At 50.4% G+C, this 25,270-nt stretch overlaps 1 protein-coding gene across 1 annotated transcript in view; it reads left to right on the top strand.

Moving 5' to 3' along the window:
• Positions 1 to 25,270, top strand: part of LOC140425674 (uncharacterized) — a 456,765-nt gene that overhangs the window by 282,091 nt on the left and 149,404 nt on the right. Inside the window, exons 23-27 of the mRNA XM_072510172.1 lie at positions 4,281 to 4,400; positions 11,564 to 11,620; positions 12,887 to 12,940; positions 18,373 to 18,408; positions 23,729 to 23,770. Of these exons, the coding sequence (XP_072366273.1) occupies positions 4,281 to 4,400; positions 11,564 to 11,620; positions 12,887 to 12,940; positions 18,373 to 18,408; positions 23,729 to 23,770 (309 nt within the window). The remainder of the gene's footprint in view (positions 1 to 4,280; positions 4,401 to 11,563; positions 11,621 to 12,886; positions 12,941 to 18,372; positions 18,409 to 23,728; positions 23,771 to 25,270) is intronic.

Here is a 25,270-nt window from a genome sequence, read left to right as displayed (position 1 = left end):
TAAACCCCCAACATTGTGACTGTACCATTCCCTATTCTTGAGCTCTACCCATATTGCCTCGTTGTATGAGCCTTCCAAGGTGTCCTTCGTAGTACAGCTGTGATATTCTCCTTAAGCAGTAGTGCAACTCCCCAATCCCTTTTACATCCCCCTCTATCCCGCCTGAAACATCTAAATCCTGGAACATTTAGCTGCCAATCCTGTCCTTCCCTCAACCAATTCTCTGCAATGGCAACACCATCATCTTTCCAAGTACAAATCCAAGCTCTAAGTTATGCTTCTCACGTGCACTTCAGACCACTAGTCCCGGTGTATTCAGCAACATGTCCCTGCCTGCTCTTCCTCTGAGTCTTACTAGCTCTATTCTCTCGTTCCCCCTCAATAATTTAATCTACTGACCTATTATTCTGACTCCCACACCCCCTGCACACTAGTTTAAACCCTCCCGAGTGACTGTAGCAAACCTTGCGGCCAGGATGAAAATGAAAATCACTTATTGTCACAAGTAGGCTTCAAATGAAGTTACTGTAAAAAGCCCCTAGTCGCCACATTCCGGTGCCTGTTCGGGAAGGCTGGTATGGGAATTGAACCATGCTGCTGGCCTGCCTTGGTCTGCTTTAAAAGCCAGCTATTTAGCCCAGTGTGCTAAACCAGCCCCTGGATATTTATGTCCCACCAGTTTAGGATAACCAGCCCCTGGATATTTATGTCCCACCCGTCCTTCTCGTACAGGTCCCACCTGCCCCAGAAGAGAACCCGATGGTCCATATATCTGAAACCCTCCCTCCTATGCCAACTGTGTAGCTACGTGTTTAGCTGCACTATCTTCCTATTTCGAGTCTCACTGGCACGTGGCACAGGGAGTAATCCAGAGATTACAACCCGAGAGATCCTGGCCTGGATTGTCCGCAGCCCCGCTCCGAAATTGCGTTTGGCGCAGGGGCGGAGAATCCAGTTTCATGCCGTAATCTGGCCCACGGCTATTCTCCGCAGGGGGATCGGACAACAGGGGGGGCCTTATAGGCGACCGGGGGTTAGATCCACGCGGTTTGATGCCCGGGCGCCCGGCCGATCGGAGGGGGGTCTCATTTTTCCGTCTGGCTCCACAGTCCGAGTCTGCCATACAGCTCACCGCGGCCCTGGAGGCCGCTGCCGTGCACATGCGCGGACTCCAAACTGGAAGTGCGGGGGCCTATATCCGTAGCTAAAGCTGTGAGATTTACTCCGGGTCTGTGCTAGCCCCCTGCAGGGCATTGAATTCGTTCATTGTTTTTCTAGGAATCTCTGGAGTAAAACTCCACTGTTTGTACGCCAGCATGGGGACACAGGCCCATTTTGGGAGAATCCAGCCCATTAACTTTCTGCCCAACTCCCTGAACTCCTGCTGCAGGACCTTGTCACTCTTCCTGCCTATGTCATTGCTACCAATATGTACCTTGATCTCTGTCTGTTCATCCTCCCCCTTCAGAATGCCCCCTGCCCATTCAGAGGCATCCTGGACCCTGGAACCAGAGAGGCAACATACCATCCTGCAGTCTCTTTCACGTCCGCAGAAGCATCTATCTGTGCCTCTGACTATGGCGTTCCCTATAACTATTGTTCTTCTGCGCTTTGTCCCACCCTGCTCAACAACAGAGCCAACCGTGGTGTTACTGCTCTGGCTGCTGCTGCTGTTATCCCCTGATAGGCCATCCTCCCCAACAGTATCCAAACAGCACCCCAACAGTTTCCAATCAACTCTGGTCAGCTCCCCCCTCATGTCTTTGTAGTTAGCCTTATTTAATTGTAATACCGTTACATCTGATTGCAGCTTCTCCCTCTCAAACTGCAGGGTAAATTCTATCATATTGTGGTCACTGTTCCCTAAACGTTTTTCACCTTAAGTTCCCTAATCAAGTCTGCCTTATTACACATCAACAAATCCAGAATTGCCTGTTCCCTAGTTGGCTCTGTCACAAGCTGCTCCAAAAAAACATCTCTTAGACATTCCACAAATTCCTTTTCTTGGGATCCACGACCAACCTGATTTTCCCAGTCCACCTGCATATTTATGTTCCCCATGATTATTGTAATATTGCCTTTTCTATATTTTCTTTTCTATCTCCTGATTTATGTTCTGCCCCACATCCTGACTAAGGTCAGAAGTGGGGATGTTCACAGATGACTGCACAATGTTCAGCACCATTCGCGACTCCTCAGATAGTGAAGCAGTCCATGTCCAAATGCAGCAAGACCTGGACAATATCCAGGCTTGGGCTGACAAGTGGCAAGTTACATTCATGCCACACAAGTGCCAGGCAATGACCATCTCCTACAAGAGAAGATCTAACCATCACCCCTTGACATTCAATGGCATCACCATCGCTGAATCCCCCACAATCAACATCCTGGGGGTTACCATTGATCAGAAACTGAACTGGGCCCAGCCATATTAATACTGTGGTTACCAGGGCAGGTCAAAGGCTAGGAATCCTGCAGCGAGTAACTCACCTCCTGACCCCCGAAAGCCTGTCCACCATCTACAAGGCACAAGTCAGGAGTGCAATGGAATACTCTCCACTTGCCTGGATGAGCGCAGCTCCAACAACACTCAAGAAGCTCGACACCATCCAGGACAAAGCAGCCCGCTTGATTGCTCCCTCTTCCACAAGCATTCAAATCCTCCACCACCGATGAACAGTGGCAGCCATGTGTACCATCCGCAAGATGCACTGCAGTAATTCACAAGGATCCTTAGACAGCACCGCCCAAACCCATGACCACTACCATCTAGAAGGACAAGAGCAGCAGATACCTGGGAACCCCGCCACCAGGAGGTTCCCCTGCAAGTCACTCACCACCCCGACTTGGAAATGTAACGCCGTTCCTTCACTGTCGCTGGGGTAACATCCTGGAACTCCCTCACTAACAGCACAGTGGGTTTACCTACACCTCAAGGACTGCAGTGGTTCAAGGTGGCAGCTCACCACCACCTTCGGAACAAGAACTAGGGATGGGTAATAAATGCTGGCCGAACCAGCGACGCACACATCCCATAAATTAATTTTAAAGAAAGGTTTAAGCTTCCCCAAAAAAGGCAAGGTCAGACCTCTTTTTATACTGAAATTGCTTTGAATCAGAATGAAAAGGCCTTCTTCTCTTGTCTGTGCAGTTGGAGCACCAATTTCCTTTCTCCTCATTGCCAGTGTAGTGATGAAAACTGGACGACCACTCGTGGATAGAGGCAACAACTATTTATTTACAAACAGCAAACATAGCAACAGCAAACCATAACACCATAGCAATCTTGTGGTATACTAATAGGGAGTTTTCTGTGAACTGGAGGAATATACTCACCGCTCCAGGGACAGGATAGTTAAAAAAACGTTGACACAGATTTCTTTAGATCTTCTTCCAAGCTGGCCGGTCCTTACGGCTGTTGTTCCTCCGGTTCTCGTGGTCTGTTTTCAGCAAGGCGAAGCGTGTGTCAGGCAAGAGAGTAGAGTTCTTCACAGTTCCTCAGACTTGACTTTTTAAGGGCAGAACCCTGAACGGGTCAAGCACTGACCCTCCCACAGGTGAGCTCCAGGACAAAGGAAGCCTTTCTGATTGTTGACAGAATGGAAGTGATCAAGTTCCCCAATCAAAAGGTGTCATAATGTAATTTGATTTTAATCAGTGCCCTTACAAAAAGCTTGCAATATCTCTGGTTTCTGCTGGTCTCTTGACAATGGTCGCTTTAGACAACTTTAATTGTTATCCCATTAAGGTATTGTGAGTCTTTCTGGCCGGGGCTGCAAGTGATTTGCATTTCAACTGGCCCTGGTCTTTGAATGAGATTGGGCTGCTTCATGACTCACGGCCCGTTTGTCTTGATTCAGTTGTCTGCCTGACCTGCCCATTTAAAATGAAATGTCCTGTTCCAACATGTCCAGTTCATTTTGGTCCTTTGATGAGTTTGCTCCAACTTACAACATTAATGAACATTCGAAGAAAGAAAATGCTCTGAGTAGGAATGTAGTCCCCTCAATAACGACGCAAGAGAGTAGAACGGTAAAGGAGGCTTTAATAAGCTGAGAACGAGCCTGATGCCGAGACGGGTGCTTACTGGGTGCCGCCTACAGAGTGGAAATTGGCCAGCAGAGTGATAATTCTGAAAGGCCTTTAAAGTTACCCAGCACCCACCTCTCCCAGCGTCACCCCGTAGCCAGTTTCTGGGCTGCTTGCTCTGGGATTCCTATTGCATGTTGATACAAATGTGATTAATTTTCATGATTTAAATTCTATTCTCTATATTGCAGTACCACAGAAAGTAGGACCAAGGACATGTCCACAAGGCCGAGGAGCAGGGAGAGGAAGAGGAGCGGGAAGGCCAGCGGCAAGAAGGCCCATGTCTGACCGACTTCGGAAAGAGATTCAAGGTAAGTTGACACAAAGGCAAACCTGACGCTCAGGTTATGTGGAGGTACATTGGTGCCAGCATCATTTGGGATGCTTAAGGGATGAAACGTTTCTTGTGTGTTAGTGCGAAACCAATTGACAGCAAGGTCCACACGGAGTTAGGCCTCGTGGAATTAGGGGGGAATCTAGCCACAAGAATGAGTTATCCGGATGGAAAGTACAATAAATGGAAATGTAAAATGCTCCACTTTGGTCGGAAGAATGGAAAAGCAACTTCATCTGCAAAAGGTGGAAGACTGGAGGCAGACACAGCAAGTCATTAGGAATAAGGAATGCAAACGGTATGTCAGGCTTTATAACAAGAAAGTTGGACAACAAGAGTAAGGAAGCCTTGTTGCATTCAGAAAGGGCCCAACTTGGTGACGCGAGGCTGTTAAATCTGCTCAGGAGTGGGCAGCACGGCGGCGCAGTGGGTTAGCACTGCGGCCCCACGGCGCCGAGGTCCCAGGTTCGATCCCGGCTCTGGGTCACTGTCCGTGTGGAGTTTGCACATTCTCCCCGCGTTTGCGTGGGTTTCGCCCCCACAACCCAAAAGGTGTGCAGGGTAGGTGGATTGGCCACGCTAAATTGCCCCTGAATTGGAAAAATATTAATTGGGTATTTCTAAAAAAATTTAAAAAAAAAACTAAATCTGCTCAGGACACCTCGCGAGATCTAATGGGATCTCACGAGACGGCGTGACCTGCATCTCGCCCAGCTAAACGGTGCCATGGCAAGTTCGCCCAGCGCAGGCGAGATCCAGATGAACCATTAACGACCCGGGGGGGGGGGGGCATTAGGCTCATTTAAATATGCCTGTACCGGATCGTCCCAGCGCCCGGGAACTAACGCCTGCCTGGGAGAGCTTGCTACTGCGCTGCTTAGCACTGGGCCCCACAGCCAGGCGTAGCGGCACCTGGGCGGGGTCACCTAGGCCATTGAAGACCCCTGGGTGGTCAGGGACAAGGTAGGGTGGAATCCTAGCTCTCCCTCCGGTACTCGGGCACCTTGGCAATGCCACACTGGTGCTGCCAACATGCCCTGGTGGCACTACCATGATGGCAGGGGTACTGTCAGGTTGCCAGAGTGTCAGTGCCAAGGATCGAAGCCTGACGGGGGGGTCATGCCCATGAAATGTGGGATGAGCGGGAGTATGAAGGTTGGGGAGGCTGAAGGGCATGTATGAAAGGGCCTTCTAAAAGTTGTGGGGGTGTTACGAGTGGGGGTCCTGAAAGAGCCAAGGTCCAAAAGGGTGGGAGGGGGAGTGTGTGTGAGAGGGGCGGGGGGGGGGGGGGGTGGGAAGGCCTGAAAAGGAGGGCCCCTTAGTGACCCCACAGCTGGGTGTCCTCACTTGGGGGGGTTAGGGGTAATGCCCATGGGCGTGGGATGACATTGACCGTGAATGGGCGGTGTGGAGGAGACCCTCAAGTTTACTGAGAGATCGGGCCCACCCTTTCAAAATGGCGGCCTGATCTCAGACGGCCTCACCGGCAAGTTCAGTTCTCCAGAGATGAAAACATTTCTAAGTGTGGGCTGGACCGGGGGGAAACTCCAAAAGGCCCCAAAAAAGGCCAAGGGGTTTCCCAGCGGCGTGGGTTGCCCGCAATGAGAAATCCTATTGGCCAGCGGCGGGAACCATATGGAGTGCAGAAAAGGTTCTCTGGATTTGTGGGATGGAAAAGCTGCACAAGGCGAGATTGAAGGGAAAGGTCGATTCGAACAATGAGATTCTCTTTGAAATGTAAGAAATTCTTAGAGAGCTTGGCAGAAAAGTTGTTGAGAGGAGAGTTTTGCAGGGGAGATGCTGATTGGTGGTCTTCCTGACTGCAAGGTGCAGAACAAGAGATCATATAGTCGGAAAAGGGTCAACTATTTACGACTAAGGTAATGTTATGGGGGAGGCGTTTTCAGAACCCCAAAATGTATCATGGAGTTCAACCAACCTCTCCCTTTAATGGATTTGTTGCTTTTCCTCGCACACGGCTTGTTCCCTAGGTGTGGGATTACAATTATGGACACGTGGGTTTTTAAACACAAAACACTGTTTATTCCATGAACTCAACTTAACATCTCAAATAAACATTGGATCTCTTAACACCCCTTACTTCAAAGATAACTCAGAAAATATTGCAACAGTAAATAATTCCTCAAAATATTCCTTCAAACTTCCAAGAGACTTAACACCTTTAAACAAAATCACATCAGGTTAAAGGCTTCACTATTATAAGTTTAAATCACCCAAATGATCCAGAGATGGTCCTTCATGGCAGAGATCCAGCTCACTGCAAAACACAGACACACACCCAGCTCTTTTCCTCCAAACTGCAAAACTAAACTGCAAAATGGCTGACCTGAGCTCAGCCCCACCCACTCTCTGACATCACTGTTTTCTTAAAGGTACACTGCTTAAACATCCATGTCTTAAAGGTACTCTCACATGATAGTAAGGCGAAGCACCTTCACTCAGAAGGTTCTGAAGCTTTAGAATTCTTTGTGGAGTTGCCTCGATACTCAGTCCATGAGTATACTCAAGACTGAGGTGGGTAGATCGTTGGGAACAAAGTGAAGGCATTTAGGGCTAAGGTTGGAAAGTTGGGATGATGTACTAATTCAGCCATTGAATACCAAAGCTAGCTCAATGGGAGCTTATGGCCTACGCCCACTCCTATTATTTATGTCCTCTTGCTCAGGTAAGTTAAGGTCACTGTAGAGGTTAGCTCAGTTGGCTGGACAGCTGGTTTGTGATGCAGAGCGAGGCCAGCAGCGCGGGTTTCCCGTCCCGGCTGAGGTTATTCACGAAGGCCCCGCCTTCTCTACCTCGCCCCCTCCCCTGAGGTGTGGCGACCCTCGGGTTAAATCACCACCAGTCAGCTCTCCCCCTCAAAGGGGAAAGCAGCCTCTGGTCACTGGGACCATGGCAACCATGGCAACTTTGCTTTTAACTCGAGAGAGCCTGTTGGGTCCCTTTTCAAGAGTTTATCCATTTAGTCCCACCATTTATTCCTTCCCCACCGCTGCCCCTCCATTTTTTCACTTCAAGGGCAGATATTTTCACTCTCATTCGCAGCGGAAATCACAGCAGGCGCGCATTCAAAACCGGGTGTGAGGCCACAAGTCAGAAGTGTGAAAATAAGTGGGAATTTTCCCCCTCAGGGAACATTCCTGTTGTCCTAATGGCGGGTCGGCTTTCCCGTTGATCCAGGCCCGGAATCCTGGATGCTCATTAAATTCGCAACTCACCTGAATCACATTCTCCCTCCTAATTCGGTGCCACAGCAGCATGGAACTAGACCCATCTGGTTCGCCAGCAGACTTAAGTGTTGTGTACCTTCCCAACTTTACTGCATGTTGACAAACATTCACCGATCTTTCAATGTGCTGCTGCCGTTCTTGCGACAGGCAGGGCTAGGCCGTACTTGAGAGACTGGGGGGCGGGGGGGGGGGGGGGGGTGAGTTTGCAGAGGGAGCGAGGGGATGGCAGGTAGAGGAATGACAAGAGGAAGGTGGAATTATGAGGAACAAGGGAGGGGAGGACCGGCTTGCTGAGGAATGAGTGGCATAGGTTAGGCAGAACTGGGGCCCAACAGGAGAGGGGTAAACCCAGACTCATGTTGGGGTTGGGCTGGGAGCTAGGGGAGGATGAGAAGGAAGGGGGTTCACACAACCTCATGGCTGGGGAAGGTGGGAAATCATGATTTGATAGAACCGAGAGGGTAAGTGGCAGTCACTTATCTCGTCTGGTCTCTCCAGGCAACATTGTTGAGGTGAGAACTCAAAGTTAGTCCTGAAGTTCTGTGGTCCACATTGACAGGATGGAAAATAAAATCCAGGCCTATCTGCAGGCTCTGCATTGACATATCGTAGTCCCAGTGCCGACAGGAGAAAGGCTTTTCCCCGCTGTGACAATAAAGTGGAGGCCGAGGTCAGTGCCTCACACACAGAGATCCCGAGGGTGCATGAGTGTGTTCTGGGCTGCAGGCGGTATTGTCATGGTCAATGGAAGCATCTGCAGTCTGTAAAGGGGGAATATTTAATATGGTGCACATCGTTCTGGTGGAGGTGGTCTCGGTATGTGACAGGCCTCCAGGTGAGGAGGGGTGAGGTGCACATGGGGCATAGGAATATCTACAGTGATGGGTTCAAGGGGGAGGTCAGGAATATCTACAGCAATTGCAGTGGGCTCCAGATATTGGGGGAGACACGAGAGTCACCAGAGGGAGGCCTATCTATACTTTGTGGGATCCCAGGAGGAGTTTGGAAGTTGGTCTCACAGTGAAAGTGGAAGACCACCATGTAGGCCTGGCTTTTATTCTCCCTCTGTGTACCCAAACAGGCGCCGGAATGTGGCAACTAGGAGATTTTCACCGCAGTGTTAATGTAAGCCAACTTGTGACACTAATAAAGATTATTATTATTATGTTGCATGCCCGTTGGAATGACGTGGCTAATAAAGATCCTTGGAAAAAAACTGCTAGAGGAGGGGTCAGAAGCCAGAGGAGCAATCAACAGCTGGACTCATTGTCAGATTTTACAAATGAGAACATTGAGATCAAGGTTCAGCTGAAAGCAGGAATGAAGAGTTAGATGCAAAATGAATCAATCAGGAATCCAAACTCATCAGGGGGTGGGATTGTCCGAGCCGCCACGCCAAAATCGCGCTCAGCGCGGGGGCAGAGAATGGGGCACGATCGGGTCCGACGCCTTCCCGCGATTCTCCGTGGACCGGCGAATCGCTGCCACACGCTTGCGTGCGGTCGATGCGGCGCTGGGCAGGGGTCATTGAAAGAAGCCCACGCAGCGATTCTCCGCCGACAACTGGCGTGGTTCACTCATGGTTCCACTCGGCGGGCACTCGGAGTGGCAGCTGCAGACACAGTCCACGGCCGCCCTGGTTTGGGGGGGGGGGGGGGGGGGGGGATCCATAACCGGGGGGGGGGGGGGGGCTCCAGAATGGCCAGGCTCGTGGGGCCACCGATCGACGGACGCGCGCAATCTGGGGGGGCCTATATTGTGTGGGCCGGCCCGCTGTGTGGGTCGGCCATGTCGCCTGGACCCACGGCTGGAAGCGCAGGGCCCCGTATCGGCAGCTGGAGCTGCGTGGACTACTCCAGGGCCCTGCTAGCGCCCTTCAAAATGGAGAATCACTCTGGACTTTCTAGAAAAATGTCCAGAGTGATTCGTGCCTGTTTTCTCGCGGGCGTGGGGCCATAGCCCCATTATCAGAGAATTCCGCCCCCCATCATTTTGAAACGAGAACGTATAGGGGCCTGAGTTGACCCTATTGAGTTTTTCGTCATCAGAGGAATGTGAGACGGGAAGGGGGAAGTGACACCTTTCAGGGAGTACAGCACAGGACATATTCCTTATGGAAGGAGAAATGGAGACATAGACTATTTTCTAAATGGGGGGGGAAATGCTTCGGAAATCAGAAGCACAAAGGGACTTGGGAGTCCTTGTTCCCGATTCTCTTAAGGTTAACGTGCAGGTTCAGTCGGCAGTTAGGAAGGCAAATGCAATGTTAGCATTCATGTACTTCTGAGGCTGTATAAGGCTCTGGTCAGACCCCATTTGGAGGATTGTGAGCAGTTTTGGGCTCCATATCTAAGGAACGATGTTCTGGCCTTGGAAAGGGTCCAGAGGAGGTTCACAAGAATGATCCCTGGAATGAAGAACTTGTCGTATGAGGAACGGTTGAGGACTCTGGGACTATACTCGGAGTTTAGAAGGATGAGGGGGGATCTTATTGAAACGTACAGAAAACTGCGAGACCTGGATGGAGTGTCCATGGAGAGGATGTTTCCACAAGTAGGACAAACTAGAAGCAGAGGACACCATCTCAGACTAAAGGGACGATCCTTTAAAACAGAGATGAGGAGGAATTTCTTCAGCCAGAGGGTGGTGAATCTGTGGAACTCTTTGCCGCAGAAGGCTGTGGAGGCCAAATCACTGAGTGTCTTTAAGACAGAGATAGATAGGTTCATGATTAATAAGGGGATCAGGGGTTATGGGGAGAAGGCAGGAGAATGGGGATGAGAAAATATCAGCCGTGATTGAATGGCGGAGCAGACCCGATGGGCCAAGTGGCCTAATTCTGCTCCTATGTCTTATGGTCAAAGATTATGAGGCCGTTCTTGTTGCGTGGGGAACAGATATCGTGTCCTGGGCACAAAGGCTTCTAAACATTCCAGAAGTGCAACACGGGTGTGGGGCTGGCACTGGGCTAAATAGCTGACTTGTAATGCAGAACAGCGCAGCAGCACGGTTCAATTCCCATCCCGGCCTCCCCGAACAGGCGCCAGAATGTGGCAACTAGGGGCTTTTCACAGTAACTTCATTGAAGCCTACTTGTGACAATAAGCGATTATTATTATTAAAGCTAAATGAGGCAGCTTGACAGTGCCTTACATGAGTCTGAAATCACGTAGCTGTGCCCAAACCTCCTCAATCCTTCACTGTTTGGACTTTGAAATAAGCAAAGAACAAAAGATCTTCCCGGTGAATAATTGACCATCTTCAAGGGGCAGGGGGCGATGAGCATTCCTGTTTTTTTTTCCTATTTTCTCAAATCTTCCACATCTTTTTGAGCACAAGATATGTCAGCATAAAAGTACAGTGACTGACCAGAGGTCGCTTTATTTAGGGGTTCTCTGGGGAGGGGGGGCGGAGCGAGGGGGGGGATCTGGTGTGGGAGGGGGGGGTATGTCTTGTATTGTGGGGAAGGGAGAAGGCCCACCATGTCAGGGCCACGTTTGTCCATCCTGTTGTTAATCCTCACCCACATGATTATCAGCCCAGAGAAGCAGACCACTGGCCCGGAGAATATGGCGCTGGGCCACAACGTCATTAATACCCGTTTGCATCATCCCCCCCCCCCCCCGGTGTGAGGCGCGATCCCCAGTCCCGCTGCCAGCGAGGGGCTTCACTCACGCGGGGTTCTCCACCTCTGCGGGTACTCCGCTGTCGGCGGAGCGGGTCGGAGAATCCCGCCTCGATCTCCTGCTGCTATTTACAAATAGGCCAGTCACTCACTGCGCCAATGTCTTCTCAAAGGTAAAATTCCCACCTGTCTTTCCATTGTCTGTTGATAAACACTTTAACAAATGATCACAATGTAAACTAAATTCTTTTCTCCGTCCTAATGCAGAAGGGGAAGTGGCAATGTTAGCAGAAGCTGATCGCCTACTGCAGAGAGGTTTGGACGGTGAGTTGGCACAAACAGAATGGTCAATTCTAGACGGGTACGTGGACCGTTATGGGTGTATTGGCAGCAGTGTGTGGTGTCGGAATACTTCAGAGATCAGGGGCGGGATTCTCCGACCCCCCGCCGGGATGGGCCGAAGTCCCACTGCTAGAATGCCTGTCCCGCCGGCGTGGATTAAACCACCTCTCTTACCGGCGGGACAAGGCAGCGCGGGCGGGCTCCGGGGTCCTGGGGGCAATCTGGCCCCGGGGATTGCCCCCACGGTGGCCTGGCCCGCGATCGGGGCCCACCGATCCGCGGGCGGGCCTGTGCCGTGGGGGCACTCTTTTCCTTCTGCCTTCACCACGGTTTCCACCATGGCAGAGGCGGAAGAGACTCCCTCCACTGCGCATGCGCGGGGATTCCGTGAGCGGCCGCTGACGCACCTGCGCATGCGCCGCCCGGCAAAGTCATTTCCGCGCCAGCTGGCGAGGCACTTCCGCCAGCTGGCGGGGCGGAAATCAGTCCGGCGCGGGCCTAGCCCCTCAAGGTTAGGGCTCGGCCGCCAAAGATGCGGAAGATGCAGGACTGATTCGCGCCGTTTTTGGCGCCGGTCGCCGGACATCGCGCCGATTGCGGAGAATTCCGTCCTAGATTTGGCGTAAGTGGTAGAGATCAACTGGTGCTTGCAAATCAACGTGATCTCAGCCATATTCGTTTATATGGGAATGTGTGGGATCTATTAGTGTGGATTGAGGATTGAGATTAGCAGACGGAAACCAGAGGGTCGAAATGGATAGCTCATTCCTGATCAGACGATCAGTTTTTGTGCCTCCGATTTCCTCCCACAGCCCAAAGATGTGGTGGTTCGGTGGATTGGCCATGTTAGAATTGCCCCTTTAGGTGGGGTTACATGCGGGGGACTGGGCCTAGGTAGGATGCTCTTTCCAAGTGTCGGTGCAGATTGGCCCCTATCTGCATTGTAGGGATTCTATGATTCTGAAAGGTTAGTAAGTTTAATAATTTACCAACCTACATTCTTACCAACCAGAGGTGTTTTATTTAATATTACATTGTACTAACTATTTATTTATTGTTTTGTGATGGGATGATTGGTTGCTCTTGTGGGCATTTGAATTGGAGCAGGTGACTTACTGTCGTGCATTTCTTCTCTTTTCCAATTTTGAAACGTTCAAAAAGAAAACAAAATGCCTTTCCAGGTAAGTTTAAACCTTTTTTCTTTTTAGAAAACGATTTAACTGAATTCTCCTCTCTGTCCCATGGCAGCTGCGATGGCAACAGCAATGGGAATTGAAGAGGAAGAACAAAGACATTTGGCAGGTGAGCTGGCAGAAATGTAGCCTTCTATTTGGCACACATTCCTGGGTGCTGTGTGTGGGTGTGTGGGTGCACAGTGCCACACTTGTCTCATGGTTCATTAGGTTGACTGCTGGAATGACATTGCTATTCTCCTCAGCAAAGACATTGGGCGGGATTCCCCCTTCTGCTGGCAGAGTGTTGATGTCATCGTAAAAACTGGAGAGTTTAACGACGGCGGCATCGGACCGCTAAGCGTGGCGATGCTCTGCCCTACAGGAGGCCAGCACGACACTGGGGCGACCCACGCCTCTCCAGCTGACGATACCAGCGTGAATTGGGCGCCGCGGGTCTGCACATGCGCGCTGCGACCGGCCAAATGCGCGCATGCGCGGTAGCTCCCTTCTCCGCGCCGGCCCCGATGCAATATGGCGTAGGGCTACGGGGGGCCGGCGATGAGTAAAAGAGGCCCCCACCTTGAGAGGCCGGCCCACCCATCGGTAGGCCCCGATCGCGGGCCAGGCCATGGTAGAGGCCTCCCCGGGGTCGGACCCCCCCCCCCCCCCAACCAGGCCACCCCCGACAAGATGGATGCCGAGGTCCCGCCGGGTAAGACCAGATGTGTGGGCGGCCACTCGGCCCATCCCAGGCAGAGAATCGCTGGTGGGGGGGGGGGGGGGGATGGCGCAGAGCGGCCCCCGACCGGCGCCACGCCGACCGCGCAGGTGCCGTTTCTCCAGTCACCGGAGAATCAGCAGACTGGCGTCGGGGCGGCGTCGCGTCGCGCCCAGCATGGCGATTCTCCGCACCGGCGCAGGCTGAGAGAATCCCGCCCATTTTATCAGTTACTTTAATTTGCGGTAAAATTAGGAAGATAAAGACGGTCAGGAGCAATATAGGCCCCGTGAAAGTAGTGGCAGAGTCAATGGAAAACAAAATGGCGGACATGTTGAATAATCAAGGGGTGGGGAGGGGAGGAGGAGACAACGGTGTAGCGGAATTCTCGCAGCCTAGCAACTGCCCTCGAACAGAGCCCGTGAGCCAATCTGCTCAAGGGCAATTAGGGATGGGCAACAATGCCAGCCTTGCCAAGCTCACATTCTGGGGGGACATAAAGAGAAAAGTAGTTTACGTCTGTAATTTGCAGTAGAGAAAGAGATCAGTGTGCCTGACTTCCCAAAATGTTAAAGTCAGCGGCATTTATTGCCCAGCCCTAATTGCCATTGAACGGAGAGGCCTGCATTTCAGAGGGCATTTGGGGGTCAAACACATTGCTTTGAGTCTGGAGTTGCATTGGTCAAAGGGACAGCAGATTTCCTTTATTGTACTTCCCTAAGACACATTAGTGCACCAATAATCAAAGAACAAAGAACAAAGAAAAGTACAGCACAGGAACAGGACTGTGCCGATCTGCTGCCCGTCTAAACTAAAATCTTCTGCACTTCCTGGGTCCGTATCCCTCTATTCCCATCCTATTCATGTATTTGTCAAGATGCCCCTTAAATGTCACTATCGTCCCTGCTTCCACCACCTCCTCCGGTAGCGAGTTCCAGGCACCCACTACCCTCTGTGTAAAAAAACTTGCCTCGTACATCTCCTCTAAACCTTGCCCCTCACACCTTAAACCTATGCCCCCTAGTAATTGACCCCTCTACCCTGGGAAAAAGCCTCTGACTATCCACTGTCTATGCCCCTCATAATCTTGTAGACCTCTATCAGGTCTCCCCTCAACGTCCATCGTTCCAGTGAGAACAAACCAAGTTTATTCCACCTCTCCTCATAGCTAATGCCCTCCATGCCAGGCAACATCCTGGTAAATCTCTTCTGCACCCTCTCTAAAGCCTCCACATCCTTCTGGCAGTGTGGCGACCAGAATTGAGCACTATACTCCAAGTGTGGCCTAACTAATGTTGATGGGTGTAAATGTGGGAGGAAATGTGAAAAAGGAGGAGAATACAAATATTTTTTTTTTTTAAGTTAGTGAGACACGACCTCCCTTTCACAAAACCGTGCTGCCTCTCACTAATACGTCCATTTTCTTCCAAATGGGAGTAGATCCTGTCTCGAAGAATTCTCTCCAGTAATTTTCCTCCCACTGACGTAAGGCTCACCGGCCTGTAGTTCCCTGGATTATCCTTGCTACCCTTCTTAAACAAAGGAACAACATTTGCTATTCTCCAGTCCTCCGGGACATCACCTGAAGACAGTGAGGATCCAAAGATTTCTGTCAAGGTCTCAGCAATTTCCTCTCTAGCCTCCTTCAGTATTCTGGGGTAGATCCCATCAGGCCCTGGGGACTTATCTACCTTAATATTTTTCAAGATGCCCAACACCTCGTCTTTTTGGATTTCAATGTGACCCAGGCTATCTACACACCCTTCTCCAGACTCAACATCCACCAATTCCTTCTCTTTGGTCAATACTGATGCAAAGTATTCATTTAGTACCTCGCCCATTTCCTCTGGCTCCACACAGATTCCTTTGCCTATCCTTCAGTGGGCCAACCCTTTCCCTGGCTACCCTCTTGCTTTTTATGTACGTAATCAATTGACTTTTCTTTCCAGATTTTTATTAAATTCACCATCGGCCATGGTGGGATTCGAACTGCAGAGTATTGCGGCAGATCTCTGGATTACTCGCCTCGTCACAATACCATTATGCCACCGCCTCTCCAAAGTGACACTTCAAGTGACACACATACTCACATAAGGGGCGAGATTTTCTGACTGTTTCTGCTGGCGGGATCTTCCAGTCCTGCCGACGGTGACCTCCCTGCCATGGATTCCACCGTAGCGGGGGTGCGCCTAACAGGAAACCTCATTGACAGCAGCAGGATCAGATGATGGCGGGACAGTTAACGGGGAAGACCACTGCTGTCACTGCAGAGAAACAATGTTTCTAAAATAGTTAAAATACCCTTCCAGGTTGAGCTGAGGTAGACTAGGACCGAAAGTGGTGGCCTTAAGCTCATTTATGAGTTAGTGCGATACACAGCAAGTGGCAACCTGATCAGGGTGTCTATTATGCTGCAGGCTGGCTATGTTGCACCTGCTTTGAACCTAACTGCAATGTTTATAAACATCTCGGAGTTAAGTGCTCTCATTTGCTCTTTTTCTCATTAGAAAGCACTTAACTGCTTTTGATGTGGCCTTGAGCTCTCGATTCTAGCTGAAATATTATAAACATCGCTCCAGGAAGCTGTCAGTTACAGCCTACTAAAAGCTATTTCTCTTTGGAGTGAATAAATGGCTTGCAGGTCAAAGGTTCTGAGGGGGCCGAAAGCCTTGTGATGTGGCTTTTGCTTTAGATGAAGTTACAACTGCTGCTTTCTTGACATCTGTCTGAGGCAGCACATGTAAGGGCCAGGTGAATGAAAAAGCAATGCTTCTTTCACTGTTTCTGCCTGGAGGTCTCTTTAGCTTCCAGGCAGGGGTGATTGATGGGTGTGGTTGGGTGTTTGTTATGGGGGGTCTCTGTAATGGGGGTTCACGGATATGGGGGTTCTCTGTTATAGGGGGTTCTGTTAAATGGGTGGAGTCTCTGGTATGGGGTTTTCTGATATGGGACTTCCCCATTAGGGGGGGCTCTCAGTTATGGGGGGTCACTGCTGGGGGTCTCCGATGAGGAGTCTGGTGGGGGTCTCTGATGGTGGGGTAGGCGGGGGGGGGGGTTGGGTCACCCTCATGCATGTATACTGTTTTGGGGGGGTCCCAGTAATTCCCTTGGTGGGGGCCGGAGTATATCCCTACTTGTCAGTGGGGGGGGGTGCAGAATTTACGTTGTGAGGGGGAGGGGGGCTGGCAATCGGGCTTGCCATTTGTGAGTGGGTGACCCGACAGCTGGATTCACAATGGAATCCTTCGCGATCCATGCTATGCATAAATTTGCAAGGCTGGGGAGAGTGAATTGCCTCTGGGCGACACTCCCAGCAACAGCGCAAACCAGGAGCGATTCAGCTCCAATGGGAGAACATAGTCTCCATGACAGAGAATCCTGCTCTATATCTGATTCTATGATTGGACAATACTTGCTAAATTTTCCTGATCATGCTAAGAATTACACTGAAAATCAAATTAAGATTGTCAGCCAGGCACGCAAAATGACTCACTTACGCCTGCTAATTGATAGATAGATTCACACACAGGGCCCTATCCTGTTCAGACAGAAGGAACATGTACACCTTTACTCCTTTTCACCTGAACAAAAGTTCAGGGAACAGTCAAAGTCCTGGGGGTTACCATTGACCACAAACTGAACTGGACTAGCTATATAAATACTGTGGCTACCAGAGCAGGTCAGAGGGAATCCTGCAGTGAATAACTCACCTCCTGGCTCCCCAAAGCCTGCCCACTATCTACAAGGCACACATCAGGAGTATAATGGAATACTCTCCACTTGCCTGGATGAGTGCCGCTCCCACAACACTCAAAGAGCTCAACACCATCCAGGACAAAGCAGCCCCGCTTGATTGGCACCCCATCCACAAATTTGTTTGGCTGGGAAGAGTGAACCGCCTCTGGGCGACACTCCCAGTGATTGGCACCCCATCCCTCCAGCACCGACGCACAGTGGCGGCCGTCTGTGCCATTTACAAGATGCACTGCAGTAACTCACTGAGGCTCCTTAGGCAGCACGCTGCTAACCCATGACTGCTGCCACCTAGAAGGGTAAGGGCAGGGGAACCTGGGAACATCGCCACCTGGTGGTTCCCCTCTGAGTTACTCACCATCCTCATTTGGAAATATATCACCGTTCCTCCTCTGTCGCTGGGTTAGAATTCTCGAGATTTCTCTGGTGTACCCACGCCAGCCCATGGACTGCTGCAAATCAAGAAGGCAGCTCACCAGAACCTTCTCATGGGCAATTAGGGATGGATAATAAGTGCTGGCTCAGCCAGGTTGCTTACATCCCATGAACGAATTAAAAAACTAAATTCACTGTTGTATTTCCCAGGTGATTCTGATGAGTGTAAGACAAAAAGCTTCGAGAGCATGTCTCTTTTTCAGCAATACTTCAAGTTCTTGTTAGTAAATGACTAAAAATCAATGACCTAGCAGGGAAATTGGCCGGTGGCAGAGACAGAGAGTAGGCCAGCATTCTGGCAGGGTATGACGATTGCAAACAGCTGTGTCAAGGCCTCAATCAATTGGCACATTAAAAACGTAGACAACGGAATAGAAAACCATATGCAAATTTGCTGACGACACCAAGACATGTGGATTTGCGCACATTTAAGACCACCTGAATTTTCTCCGATTACACTTATTTCCCCCTGGAATTTGGCCGGAGGAGTGTTTGGGCTGGATTCTCCATTGTCCGATGGCGATATCATAATCGGCAATCGGGCGGAGAATCCCTGTTTACGGCCGAATCAGCAGAATACAGGTAGGTTAGTTATCACTATGATTAATCATCTTGTTTTAAACTGAATTCTATTCTCTGTGTCATCACAACAGCCACCGGAGGATGTCCATGTGCTCACCAGGGTGAAGGTAAGTCAACAGAAAGACAACTTTTACTTCAGGATTGATATCAGTGAACTCAAACCAGTTCAGGAATGTTTAACATTTTGTCTGTAGGATTCGGTATTACTTTTCCCCCCCCATCAGAAAACCACAAAACCCAAATGGTCCCATTCCTCAGGCAATCAGTAACGTTCAAAAGGGGTTGAAAATATACTTGCAAATTAATAAGAGGAGATATGCTGATTGTTTGGGATGAGGGAATACTTTGTACAGGAAGTGCTTTCCATACAACTCTTCCCTAAAAAGCATATATCACATCAATGATGACCGGGATTGAGGCGTGCATGGAATATCTATCCCCAATAGTCCACAGGTTCTAACAGTGATTTAACAGTTTAATTTACTCACCAAAATAGTCAATATTTACCTTCATAACTGATAAGCAGAATAAGAGACTTTGACCAGACTTGTTTCCATAAACGCAGAACAATCGATTTGTAACAAACCAAAACTTTTTGACAAGTTGCAACAAGTAGTAAACTCATATTTGTAACCTCAAAGTGGAACTATCTATCTCTTCTTAAAAATTCAGACACACACACAAACCCACAACCGCAAAAATACATAGACAAACAACGGGCACACAAGTCACCTCTGCAAAGGTGGGACAGTTGGCAAAAAATTGTAAGAAAGGTATAAAGTTTGCAAAGGTTCAACGCGGCTAATCTGGAGCTCCCTTGTGAAGATGGGTCAAATGTCTGGAGACAGAAGAAGACATTGAACCCCGAGAGTGCAGAAGGAGGCCATTCGGTCGATTGAATCTGCACCGACCCTCTGAAAGCCCATACCTGGGCTCACTCCCCTGCCCTGTCCTGTAACCCCACCAATCTGCATATCTTTGCAGACTACGGGACAATTATTTAGCGTGGCCAGTCCACCTAACCTGCGGGACTGTGGGAGGAACCTGGAGCACCCGGAAGAAACTCATGCAGACTGGGGAGAGAGTGCAAACTCCACGCAGTCAATGGACGGCACGGTTTGGGTCACTGTCTGTGCGGAGTCTGCACGTTCTCCCCGTGTCTGCGTGGGTTTCCTCCGGGAGCTCCGGTTTCCTCCCACAATTCCCGAAAGACATGCTGTTCGGTAATTTGGATATTCTGAATTCTCCCTCTGTATACCCGAACAGGCGCCGGAATGTGGTGACTAGGGGCTTGTCACGGTAACGTCATTGCAGTTTTAATGTAAGCCTACATATGACGATAAAGATTATTATTACCCATGGGCGGAATTGAACCCGGGTCCCTGGCACTGTGAGGCAGCAGTGCTCACCACTGTTCCACCGTGCTGCCCCAATTGTTTGAGGTAGATATGTCTATGCCCTTTGTGGACCTTACCCCTCCACTTCCTAAGGCTTATTACACAGTGACATGTACGGACCCCGCCCCCTCCCGCACCCAAATGAGACCATCGAGAACCCGCCCCTACACTGCCTGTTCCCAATCTAGAGCCTGGAGATGTCTCCTCTAATTCTGACTGTCATTTGCAACCCAGTATTATGGCCCAAACCCTCTAGATTGGCATAAGGTGGTGCCCAGGCCCTGCACACCATGCTGGACACGCCCTCCCCTCCCCTGGACATAGACAAGAACAGACTTTACAAGGTGAGCAATCTAAACAAACACTTCTTTACTTGGCTCTCCAGCCAGTCTGGCTGTGACTCGCAGCTGGGCAGCTGCTGGAGACTCGCTCCCCATTCTGGCTCCGAGTACATTTTCACCTCCACTCAATCATGTGAGTGTCCCTTTCCCCAATCTGACAAGACATCCCCTTTGCAGTGGTAGCTGGTGTAGGATACATTAAGTTACATGATGTGTGATGTGAGTGTACCGGAGAATGCTGACTAACCTGTCCAAATATCGGAATTGCATCTTTAAGATGCCAATGGTCTGTTCTATCAATGTATGTGTTGTGGCATTAACCGTGGGATACCTTTCCTCAGAAGACTCACCAGCCAAACATTTTGACATGATTTTTGAGTTCAAGTGGGTTGAGTGCTCTCAATTATAATTAAACATCCAAGGTTCGCATTTAGAATGAATTCGACTCTGCTTTGTCTCATTCAAAACTCTCAAATGCACTCAAAGCTATTGAACACTCAGAAATCTACATTAAACAGGACAAGGAAATTACTTATTTTAACAATATCTGAATTTACTACGCTTTCAATTTAGTCCAAAAAATTGTTGTGCGATCCAGTATATGCGTGACAGCACCACCAGATCCCCATTAGTTCTTAATTCATTTTAGTCTCAGGCTCCATACTTTCCACCCCCTCCCCCCCCCCCCCCACCCCCTCCAATCTCTCCCCCCCGCTTTCCCCCCACCCTCTCTTTCCAGCTGATGAATTTGAGTGGCTGCTGCCAGAGTGCTCTAAAGGCACACGATGGCACCAGTGGGAATCTGTAACTAGCAGGAAAGTCCAGTGCTCTCACAGCCTTGCTGCTTCCTCCTCGAGAGCACTCCACGTAACTGTGTGCCTTGGTAACCTCCTGTATACTCTCGTGTGTAGAGGTTTGAGAAATCCTGCAGAGATCTGCTGAAGAGGCCTGGAAAAGGGCCACTTGTGAGGGGTTCGGTGCAGTGCGAGCTTCAAAATCCACTGGAAAATGATGACCTTCCTGGGCGGCACGGTGGCGCAGTGGTTAGCACTGCTGCCTCACGACACCGCGGACCCAGATTCAATCCCGGCCCCGGGTCACTGTCCGTGTGGAGTTTGCACATTCTCCCCGTGTCTGCGTGGGTCTCACCCCCACAAACCAAAAAACAAAAGGGTAGGTGGATTGGCCACGCTAAATTGCCCCTTAACTGGAAACAAATAATTGGGTACTCCAAATTTAGATCATAAAAGAAAAAAGAAAATGATGGCCTTCCTGTCCCTGTGGCTTCAGCTCCTCCTGAAGAATGTGACAGATCTGAGCCACCAGATCCCTTGACATGCCGAGTTGTCGATGGCACTGCCTTTCGCTCATCTGGAAGCATGAGAGATGCCTTCTGTTCACCCTTGGTCTGGCCAGATGCCTACACTCAATGGCTCTGTGAGTCGCAGCTTCTGGGATCTGAAGAGACTACACTGCCTTTGCTCACCAACCTGGTGCCAACATGACCATCTTCTCCGTCTTTGCTATTGCCTGAAGCCAGGATGAATACCATGTCAGCTGGCCCATTCACCTTTCTCTAGTACGTCCCCACTTAGCCCCTTATCAGCCCGTTTGATTGCTCCCCCTTCCACAAACATTCACTCCCTCCACCACCGATGAACAGTGGCAGCCGTGTGTACCATCTACAAGATATACTACAGAAAAATACCAAGGGTCCTGAGACCCATGACCGCTACCACCTAGAGAAACAAGGGCAGTGGATACCTGGGAACACTACCGCCTGAGCCACTAACCATCACTGTTCATTCACTGGAGCTAGGTTAGAATCCTGGAACCCCCTCCCTAACAGCATTGTGGTTGTACCTACATGGACTACAGCGGTTCTAGAAGGCAACTCACTACCACCCAAGGAAAATTAGGGATGGACAATAAATGCTGGCCTAGCCAGCAACACCTACTTCCCGTAAATGAGTTCACCTGAAGAGCTACCAGCACCACCCCACCAACCCCCAAGCAGACAGTACTGCACTGACAGTGCTTCAGACAGGCTCCCAGATCTGCCGGAGGAGCTGGAAGCCTCAGATTGGTCAACGCTGAAACTGCAGCCTTTGGTTTACACAGCAGCCCAAACAGCCAGTGAGGGAATGGGAGTATTTTAGCGGGTGTGGAATTGGGATTCCCGTCTCTGAACCTGCCAGCTGCAAGGTTAGGAGGTGATATGGCCAAAAGGCTTCTGCATCTTGTCCCGTTGCCCCTTATCTTCTTCTTAAAATGGGCATTAATAACGGGTTAATGGGCTTTTGCGAGGAGATTTGATGGCCCGATCAGACGTGACCCCTGTATGAATGCACAAGAACAGTCCAGCCTCCGCATTCCCTCAGTTGGTATTGGGATGTGCCTGACATGTCCCAGCTGTTCCTTCCATTGCATTTGGAAATGAGGAATTTAGGAGGCTGCCCTATCAACAGGTCCACAAGTGCACAGCCTCCCATCTGCCCTGAGAGTCCTTCCTCAGACATTCCCACATTTTCGTTTTTTCACTGCATCCTAAATTCAGGTTGGAAAATGGTGGTGCTCAGGCCCCACCACCAGACCAGTCTCCCTGTGCTCGGAAATCTAGCCCATCGTCCGGGAGGAGCATCATTCTCAGGTTTTGCCTCCCTCCAATCACTCTCCATCCTCCCCCACTAATTTTGATTCCAGTCACCGATATCCCTGGCCTACCCGCCGATGCCCCGAGTCGACTTGACTTCCCTTCCACTCAAGCCTTTGCCCTCCAGTTCTTTCCACTCTCCCCAGCATTGCGACTGGCCTGTGCTGGGGCCTTGCCTCTGAAGCCCCTAGAATTCACACTGGCCTTGTCTGAGCAGACTGGCACAGAATTACAGCAGCCACACACACAGTGCAATGAAAGGTATGCGAGTGTACCTTGGAGTCCCGAGTGGTCACCAAGTGTACATCACTGAAATCCAATTGTCAATCACCCTGGCCTGTTACACCCTGGCATTTTAGTTAGGAGCAGGTCAGAATTCTGGCGAGCTATCTTCACAATGAAAACCCATCGTGTTTGAATCCATGCAAATGGCGTTCCCGACATGGCATGGCAGGACAGAGGGCCAATGAGGGCCTCATTAAATTTGGCAGCGCGCAATATTAATCCTGCTTTTATGGTGACGCGGCACGGCAGCACAGCGGTTAACACGGATGCTTCACAGAGCCAGAGATCCGGGTTCGATTCCCGGCTTGGGTCACTGTCTGTGCGGAGTCTGCACATTCTCCCCGTGTCTGCGTGGGTTTCCTCCGGGTGCTCCAGTTTCCCCCCACAAGTCTCCAAAATCGTGCTTGTTAAGTGAATTGGACATTCTGAATTCTCCCTCTGTGTACCCGAACAGGCGGCGGAATGTGGCGACGAGGAGATTTTCCCAGTAACTTCCCTGCAGTGTTAATGTAAGCCGACTTGTGACAATAATAAAGATTATTAAAAACAGACTTCCGGGCCCACCCCCATTCCACCGGTGGGTCCTGGCTGAACTGCCCTTGCTAGCAACTTGATGACATGATGAGACCTGTCCCTCTCTCACGACACCAGCAGCACCAGATATAATAATTGTACCAGATCAGGGTTGGAAGATTCAGCATCAATTTTCAGTTCCACACAGATATTTATTCTATTCTCTGTTTTATTGCAGCGCCACCACCACCAATATCAGACTGGTGTCCACTGGGTGAAGGTGAGTCAGTTCCACACGGATACGAGCGGTTAATAGGCTCGTTTTGGGCCTGTTTAGCAGGGTTTTCCCCAATGCTTGCACCGAGAACGGCCCTGCTATGAAATGGGATGTGCTTCATTTTCAGGCCTCAGGCAGGAACGCCACCCAAAGGCCCCACTTAGGCTCAATTCCTGCACTAACGGGCTCAGCTTGCTAGTGCAGGAAGAGAAAATGGTGCCCATATCACTCCCGCCCCCCTCCCCCTCTCCTTCCATCGCGACCTCTACAGAGAACATAGAACATTACAGCGCAGTACAGGCTCTTCGGCCCTCGATGTTGCGCTGACCTGTGAAACCACTCTAAAGCCCACCTACACTATTCCCTTATCATCCCTATGTCTATCCAATCTGGACCCTTCCAATGCCCCAACTTACCAATTTGTGGGTGCTCGAGTCCCCCCACCTCAAAAGGGCCGGGCACCCCCGGGACTAATCCCCCGGCACAGGCAACCTGGCACACAGGCACCTGGGCATTGTCAGCTCTGGCACCCTGTCAGTGCCTGTGCCAGCCTGGCAGTGCCCAGCTGGGCACACTGGCAGTTTACGGTGGCATTGCAAGGGTGCACAGCTAGCATCGGGAGTGCCAGGGTACCACCCTACCTGGAGCTCGACCATGCAGGGCCCTCAGAGCACCTGGGAAACCCCCAAGTGCCAATACACCTGGTCCACGTTTGTGGAAACCAGTCCGAAAAGGGCAATGGCAAGATCCAGATTGCGATATCCCACGAGATCCCGTCAGATCTTGCGAGTTGTAATGAGCGTCATAAACCCCGCAACGGTCCGTTCGGGCGCGACAAGGCTGGTTGATCACGCCCGAGTTCGTCAAAATCCTTGAATTAAAATAAATATCATCCAATCTTCCCTTATGACATCACTGGTGCCTTCCTGACTTATTTCATGTCTATTCTAATGTTGGTTGTGTATCTCTGTCTGCTGAACCTTCTCCCAGGATCCCAGCCCCTGGCCTAGTTAGTTTAAACCCTCCCCAACAGCAAATCGTCCTGCAAGGACACTGGTCCCATTTCAGTTCAGGTGTGAATTGTCCACCTTGTACAGGTTCCATCATCCCCAAAAGTTATCCCAATGTCCCAGAAATCTGAAGTCTTCCTTCCTGCACCATCTCTCCAGCCACACATACATCTGGACTAACCTCCTATGTCTATACTCACTAGCACGTGGCATCGGAAGTAATCCAGAGATTACTACCTTCTGGGTCCTGTTTTTTAATCTTCCTAGCTTCCTAAATTCTGCTTGCAGGACCTCATCCCTTTTTCTGTCGATACCGTTGGTATAAATGTGCACCACGATATCTGTCAGCTTGCCCTCCCCCTTCAGTATGCCCTGCAGCCGCTCAGTGACACCCCTGATCCTGACACCAGGGAGGCAACATACCATCCTGGAGTCTCTTTTGCAGCCACAGAAACACCTGCCTGTTCCTCTTACAATTGAATCCCTTACTGCG

Source organism: Scyliorhinus torazame, chromosome 6 (assembly GCF_047496885.1).
Source record: "Scyliorhinus torazame isolate Kashiwa2021f chromosome 6, sScyTor2.1, whole genome shotgun sequence".
In the NCBI taxonomy this organism is placed as follows: domain Eukaryota; kingdom Metazoa; phylum Chordata; class Chondrichthyes; order Carcharhiniformes; family Scyliorhinidae; genus Scyliorhinus; species Scyliorhinus torazame.
This window is presented reverse-complemented; position numbering and strand designations above follow the sequence as displayed.